The 7,449-nt window shown below is 41.7% G+C and overlaps 2 protein-coding genes across 8 annotated transcripts in view; both read left to right on the top strand.

Annotated features, from left to right (window-relative positions):
- ap1b1 (adaptor related protein complex 1 subunit beta 1) overlaps positions 1 to 1,805 on the top strand; it is a 30,053-nt gene extending 28,248 nt beyond the window's left edge. For all 7 annotated transcript variants that reach the window (XM_014014321.1, XM_014014322.1, XM_014014323.1 and 4 more), the window contains one exon: positions 472 to 1,805. In XM_014014321.1, the coding sequence (XP_013869775.1) occupies positions 472 to 546 (75 nt within the window). In that variant the 3' untranslated portion in view covers positions 547 to 1,805. The remainder of the gene's footprint in view (positions 1 to 471) is intronic.
- A 1,578-nt stretch (positions 1,806 to 3,383) lies between these two features.
- Positions 3,384 to 7,449, top strand: part of rasl10a (RAS-like, family 10, member A) — a 16,678-nt gene continuing 12,612 nt past the window's right edge. The window contains exon 1 of the mRNA XM_014014318.1: positions 3,384 to 4,420. Coding sequence (XP_013869772.1) covers positions 4,205 to 4,420 — 216 coding nt within the window. The 5' untranslated portion in view covers positions 3,384 to 4,204. The remainder of the gene's footprint in view (positions 4,421 to 7,449) is intronic.

Genomic DNA, 7,449 nt, shown 5'->3' with positions numbered 1-7,449 from the left:
GGGGGGGGATCTCACTTTGCAGGGTTCCATTAAATCCAAAACCTTCTCCCAGCTGAGACTAACATCAAAGAGTGGGCTGGCAGCCTCCATTTCCTCCCGTGTGTTTATGTATCTATATTTCTGTCAGAAGGTCTGTCAGTGCTCGATAAGACTAAATTAAGGAGGTTTTAATACAAAGCTTTTTTCCCTCCTCATGGTGAAATAATGCCTTCTTCTGGTGAAGATTGTGTTTGAAGGAAGTATGATGATAATGAATATTTAATGTACCCCAATAAGCTCACAAACTATTACCAGTGCTTTTGTCTGAAGTTGTTTCATAAGACATTTTGGATTAAGTTCTTTGTGTTTTTAAAAAGTAATTCAGCAATTAAATGATTAATAATAGGCGTTTTCTTTACGCATGTTGTCTAAAATGCTGCATTTGAACAGACGAGCATGAATCAGATATTTTAATCTTTCTTTCCTCTTCAGGTCTCACTGAAGTGCAGAGCTCCAGAGGTTTCCCAGTGCGTGTTCCAGAGCTACGAGGCCGTGCTGAAGAACTGAACAAACTCATCCATCCGGCCGCCGCACCTCACAGAGCTCCCAGCGTCTTCTCCTGTTCTCTCACCCGACCCACGAATGGCGTTCCAGCCTCACGCAGCGCAGGAACGCCTTCCTGCAGTGTCTGACTGCAGCCTTTGTCATCCAGCCCTTCCATTCAAACATTTAATGGTCTGTTGTAACCTTTTAGAAATTCACCTTTTTTTTTGTCTCCCACTAAGGCTGAAAACCTGGGTTCACTCTTTTATTTATTTTTTTTGCCAGACTGTCTCCCCTTTTGTTCGTCTTCACTACATCCTTTAGTTTCCTCGTCTTAAGCGAAAATTTCCGAGCAGCTCTCAGTCCCTCCCTCAGCCATCCAGTAATGACCTTTATTCATTCAGGGACAGACCGGCTGCCAGACTTCTGTCCCTCCATGAGGCTCTGTAATCATTTTCTAGCCCCACTTCTGGGTACATTTCAGTCTATTTTTAGCATCTGCAATCAGCAGGTGAATCGTCACTTTCAGCATATTTGTGGGTTATTTAGGTTGAGGTGCAGGAGAAAGAGGCAGCCTGTCAGGTAGATGTTGGCTGTTGGAACCCAAAAAGAGACATAAAGACCTTAAACCACACTATAGTTTTTTTTTTGTCATTTTCTAGAGTTTTGTGTGTCTGAAGCAGTAGATTTGAATCTTCTACTGTCCCTGAGAGCAGAATGTCTGATGCGCGTGTGGAAACTGTCAGTGTGCTTCTTTACATTTTTACATCAATATATCTGCCCATTTTATAGACTAACAGGTATTTGCTGACTTCTCTTTTGCTTAGTCATTCCATGGTTTCATTTGTGTCTCTGTCTTGTTAGTGTACTTGTTGCAAACTGGGAGAGAGCCTCAGGATGCGAGGACTTTTTTTTCCCTCTCTATTCCTTGTCCGTGCGTCAGCAGCAGCCTCTCGGGCTCTTTGCCACTTTGCTCTTTCTGTGTCCTCAGAGCAGCTCTCCATGTTCCACGGCCACCAGAGATGAAGGCCCAGGTGACATCAACTCATACCATGATTTGTTACATTCTCATGTAGAGGGAGGATATAAAATCCCAAGTGTAGGCAGCGCTGTTTTACCTGGAGCGGGGTGAGAACATCTGAGTTATTTGTTCTGAGCCCTTGTTTTTTTTTTCCATCAGCAGGCATGGATAAGTGCACTCACTCACCTTGATGAAAACCTACCACAGAGGCTGTGTATTCTGACGGCTGATTCAGATTAAATGCTGTATTAATTAATCAAATGTTTTTTGATTTACTTAGTTTTGTTTGTTGTGTGTACAACATTTGAGAAAAATTATTAAAAGTCTTGATGAATCCACAGTGTTGTTTTTCTTCTGTAGCTGCGTCTCTGTGAGAAGATGTAAATTATTAGCTCCGTTTTATTTGCATAAGGTTTTTATAGACCCATGCGTCCACATGTTTTCTCACCAYGTTCTGTCATTATTCTGTGACCTTCTTGGTCACCAGCTGCCAGTTTATCAAACTTAATGTTTAAAGTTTCACAAGCAAACACTGCATGTTCCTGAAGACTGATAAAGTGCCACTAAAAGTGTAACCAGGTCTTCCGCTGGTTGAGCTAACGTGGAACACAAACAAAGAGAAACGTCATTTTGTTCAGTGATGAACTGCTGGTCTGGAAAAGTCAAACCTGAGACCAATGTGGGATCATGTTCTGTAAATGGTACAACAATGATCCTCGGCAATAAAAGCATCCCTACAGTGGGCGCCACCTTGTCTGAAATAATAAAATCTCAATTAAAAGCTGCTACCTAGATAATACTATTCAGTTTGAATTTAGTGTCGATCAGATAATTTATCAGGTCTGTTAATGAGCTTATTTGCTCATAGTGATGTTACAATTTGTTTGGAAACAAATRTTTAGAATTGTCACTTATGAATTTGCAATTTTTAATCAGACTTTGGGTGTTTCTCAATCAGTCAGGCTTTATAAACTGAAAGTTTCATGAAAATCACTGAGGAAAAAATGTGTTAAAAACTATTTTGACTGGTAAAAACACTCCAAGGTGCTGCATGGCTCKTACTGAGCTGTTGCAAAAGACTCGTTAAAAATTAAACGAGGTTCATGTTTTTGATAAACTGGCCAACCTGTAACTACAATATTAAAGTCCCAAACAGAAATTATAAGCACTGGTTTTGGTTTAATCCTCATCGTTTTMCATAATCCACAATTCTCTTACTATAATCTATACCTGTTGGTAAAATTAGACTGTTTTAGAYATTTTCTCTCTGGGGAAACAGACATTTATTTTGTTCTGATTTACATGAGATTTGACAGCTTTATTCATACAGGTAATCTGAACAGATAAATTTTCTAATCTTTAATATTCAGTGTTTTATTCAACGTTATATAATATCTTTGAACAGTTTTGCATCAAACTGATGCCTAAAGACAGGTCATGAAAAATAGAAAATCTGAATTTGTGGCATTGAGAAGAAAGACTGATCTATGATGGATCATACTGGTATTATACACATCAGCTTCAGAATACATGAGCTTTAATGGAACGTTTACCCTGACTTTGAAGTGTTTTTCTGTTTCCCTCAGACCTGTTCATGTAGTGACTGCAGTCACTACATGAACAGGTCCGTGTGTGATGGCACACACGGACCCTGGCCTGCCCCAGAGACACTGCCACGAGCTGTTAAGTCACCAGATATGATGTCCAGTCATGTGTAGGCAACACACACACGCACACACACCATGTGATGATATAGTGTGTGGCCTGCTCCTCTGCCCTGAATGTTGCGGCGTATGGGAGCTCCAGGCTTTCACACGCTTTTGCGCATGACATGATCCTATTGGATGAGCTGTGCAGGGGATATTAGTGATGATAGAAGGAGGAGGAGGAGGTGTGTGTGTGTGTGTGCAGAGCTCCTGTCTCTCCAACACCACACACTCAGCTCCTCATCAGACTCCAGATGCCTTCACAGAGGACGCGCCTCCGTCGGCTCCGTTGATCGCCTTCTTCCCTCGAATCCTCTTTTTTTGTGCGCGTTTGGGAAAAGACAAGGAGGTGTTTCTTCTTCTTCTTTTTTCCTTTTTTTGTGCCATTTCGGAGCACGTGGGAGAGCTGTATTTACGAGCCCCGCTGCTGTGCGCCTTCCTCCCCCCCCCCCCCCCTCCACAGTGATGGTGATGATGGAGGAGCGCGGCGGTGGTCGGTGGCGCATCGCTGGGAGGGAGTGAGAGGAGGCGCAGAGAGGAGATCCCTCCACGAAGACATCGCCAGAGATACCCGGATACGCGGGTAGGATTATGTCCGGGAGGAGGCGGGAAAGGCGGACTTCAATGCTTCCTCTCTGGGGGGAGAGCTTTTGGCTGGGGGTGCCCCCCTAAGAAAATAAAAAAATTAACAAAATAAAACGCAAGAGTTTCCCTTCATTTGCACCATGATGATGATGATGRTGGTGGCGCTTGATTTCTGACTCTCTGCGGTAATCTCACCCTGGGAGATAAAAGTTTCCTCTTTTTCGTTTTTTCTTATAATATTCTGAGACTGCGGGGTTGAATTCCGGAGCAGCATCTCTTTCTCTCTCCCGCTCTCTGCGCGCGCGCGTGTTTCCGGACATCTGTCTCCGCTGCCTGTCGCTGTCCATGGTGCTGAAGCTGCGCTCCAGGGATGGTGGAGACGCTGAGTATCGCGGTGATCGGTGCTCCCGGGGTGGGCAAAACTTCTATCATCCGCCAGTTCATCTATAACGACTTCTCGGAGGCGTACACGCCGACCCGGAGCCGGTACGTGCACCGACCCTCCGTCATCCTGAACGGGAACATGTACGAGCTGAAGGTTTTGGACGTCCCGCCAATCTCCTCTTTCCCCGCGAGCGCCAGTCAGGTGAGGTGCTTCAAATCAGCCAACTTTTATCAACAGGGTGGGAAAATAGGGTCAAGATCCTGCAGCTCAGTTTAGGAAAAAGAAAAAATAACAGTTTGATTTCTTCTTCTTTCGCTATCAGATGTCTTGACTAGTTGCCATGGAGACCGACTTAAAGCCTTGGAGCTTTAGTTGTTGTGAGTGTTGGTTTAACACATTTATTTGTTTGCAATCTGCAGCAACTATTTCTACAGACTTGGTGCTGTTTAATCATTTACCAAACCGATCAGTTCATTCAGATGAGTCCTGCAACTTTTGTACTTTTACACTTTTTAAAAAGACATTTAATCTTTATTTTCAATTATATTTAAAGGTAATCATTGAAACTAATCAAACATAACAGAGGTTGTTCAAACTGTGCAGTATGAAGAAGTTTACTCCAGTTATATTCCTTTACAGCTCATGTTAACAAACACTTAAACTCTTGAGTACACTTGAGTACTGCATACTCAACATCTAAACTGTCGTACTCCTCCATCTCAACCAGTTCAGTGGATGATCTGGTTTCAGTGCCTTCAGCTGTTTCTGTAGGTAAACAAACACATACATGCTTCAGTTGTGTGTGTAGTTAAACAAACACACTTTAGCTGTTTCTGTAGGTAAACAAACACACTTCAGCTGTTTCTGTAGGTAAACAAACACACTTCAGCTGTTTCTGTAGCTAAAAACACACGTCAGCTGTTTCTGTAGGTAAACAGACACACTTCAGCTGTTTCTATAGGTAAACAGACACACTTCAGCTGTTTCTGTAGGTAAACAGACACTTTAGCTGTTTCTGTAGGTAAACAGACACACTTCAGCTGTTTCTGTAGGTAAACAGACACACTTCAGCTGTTTCTGTAGGTAAACAGACACACTTCAGCTGTTTCTATAGGTAAACAAACACACTTCAGCTGTTTCTGTAGCTATAAACACACTTCAGCTGTTTCTGTAGATAAAAAACACACTTCAGCTGTTTCTGTAGGTAAACTCACACACTTCAGCTGTTTCTGTAGGTAAACAGACACACTTCAGCTGTTTCTGTAGGTAAACAGACACACTTCAGCTGTTTCTATAGGTAAACAAACACACTTCAGCTGTTTCTGTAGGTAAACAAACATACTTTAGCTGTTTCTGTAAGTAAAAAACAAACTTTAGCTGTTTCTGTAGGTAAACAAACACGCTTCAGCTGTTTCTGTATGTAAACAAACATGCTTTGGCTGTTTCTAGTAAATAAATATGCTTCAGCTGTTTCTGTAGGTAAACAAACACACTTCAGCTGTTTCTGTATGTAAACAAACACACTTTAGCTGTTTCTGTAGGTAAAAAAAACACACTAGCTGTTTCTGTAGGTAAACAAACACAATATCTACAGAAACACTTTAGCTGTTTCTGTAGGTAATCAAACACACTTCAGCTGTTTCTGTAGGTAAACAAACACACTTCAGCTGTTTCTGYAGGTAAACAAACACACTTCAGCTGTTTCTGTAGGTAAACAAACACGCTTTAGCTATTTCTGTAGGTAAACAAACATGCTTTAGCTGTTTCTGTGGGTAAACAAGCACCCTTCAGCTGTTTCTTTAAACAAAAAAACGTGTTTTAGCTGCTTCTGGTAAACAAACATGTGGCTCAGTGTGTGCACATTGTGATTCGCATCTCTTCTGCTTAARTACACTGATTTCTTCAATAAACGTTTTTTTTGCTTCAGCATACTTACTCTGTTTTTGCCTTGTACTACTTTCAGCTTCTGTTCTGCTGCTCTTATTTTTGTTAGCCTTTAGATGTTTGTAGTTTTATTATTATTTACCATTACCACGGTTTTAACAATTTGCCAAAACTAGCCAGGATTTTATATGGCTTAGTCTTGAAGCTAGTGTTTGCTTTTTTTTTTTAGCTCCTGTTCTGCTATTTTTTTTTTACTTTTAGCTACATTTAGCTAGTTTGAATTCTTGGCTAATATTTTTGCTGTACTTGTTATCTGCTTCTTTTAGCTAATGTTCTGCTTCTTTCAGCTGTACTGCCTCAGTTGTACAGTAGCTTCTTCAGCACTTTCAGCAGTCTCACTACATTTTAGCAGAAAATGCAGTTTCTCCAGTCTGACTACAAACTTTCTCCACCTGCTCACGAGACGAGAATGAAACATTACGATCAGTCATAAACTGTCCTCAGTAGCCCTGAAAAGACGCGTTCAGGCGTATTCAGATGAGTTGATTATTTATGCTGCTGCTGAGGCACCACTTTAAACTMTTCAAAAATAGAGCAGACTGGCCTTTATTTCATGGCCACAGGTCATCTGCTGCACCTAATTAGTCGAAGACGCAACTGAATGCAGAATTGTGGTGGAACAAAAAGAATAGATTTGTCTTTTTCTTCTGTAAAAACAGGAGACTGAGGCTGTTGTTTTTTTTGACGTTCCTGTTTTCTCAGCTGCTGTAACTCTTTTTCCGCCTGCACTTGATCTCATTCAGCGCTGCAGTTCTGTGGGAAAACATCTTTTTAAAAGTGTTGTATATGAGGCTTCGCCAGCTTGACTTAGTTTTGGGTAAATCCTAAATCCTGCCTTTGTACTGCTGTTCCTCCACTGTGGAAACACAAAGAGGGATTTTAAAAAGCTTGTAACTCTGGAAGAAACCTGCTTAATTTGTCAAACCCAGAATCAGACATGTTTACAGGACATTTTATTATCAGGTGATTTCAGCGACAGTATATCCTTCTTCATAATGTGTGGTCCTTGGAAATAAAATTAAAAAACACACACACTTGTGTTGACTTGCAGTGCATGTTTGCCCCCCTCTGCAGCCTCGTTTTAAAGGCTGTGATGCTTTCCTGATAAAAACCTCCAGGGTCGACACACCAACCTGTCAATTACTGCGGCTGAAAAATCTCTCCTTTTTCTTTCACCTTCACAGTAAAGCTGTAGTTGTCTGGCCAAGATGGGGGTGCAGCAAATGAGCAGCTTGAAAGGGGAAGGTGTGTGTGTGTGTGTGTGTGTGTGTGTGTGTGTGTGTGTG

Source organism: Austrofundulus limnaeus, unplaced genomic scaffold (assembly GCF_001266775.1).
Source record: "Austrofundulus limnaeus strain Quisiro unplaced genomic scaffold, Austrofundulus_limnaeus-1.0 Scaffold114, whole genome shotgun sequence".
NCBI classification, from domain to species: domain Eukaryota; kingdom Metazoa; phylum Chordata; class Actinopteri; order Cyprinodontiformes; family Rivulidae; genus Austrofundulus; species Austrofundulus limnaeus.
The sequence above is the reverse complement of the archived record's forward strand: the minus strand, read 5'-3'. Positions and strand labels throughout refer to the sequence as shown.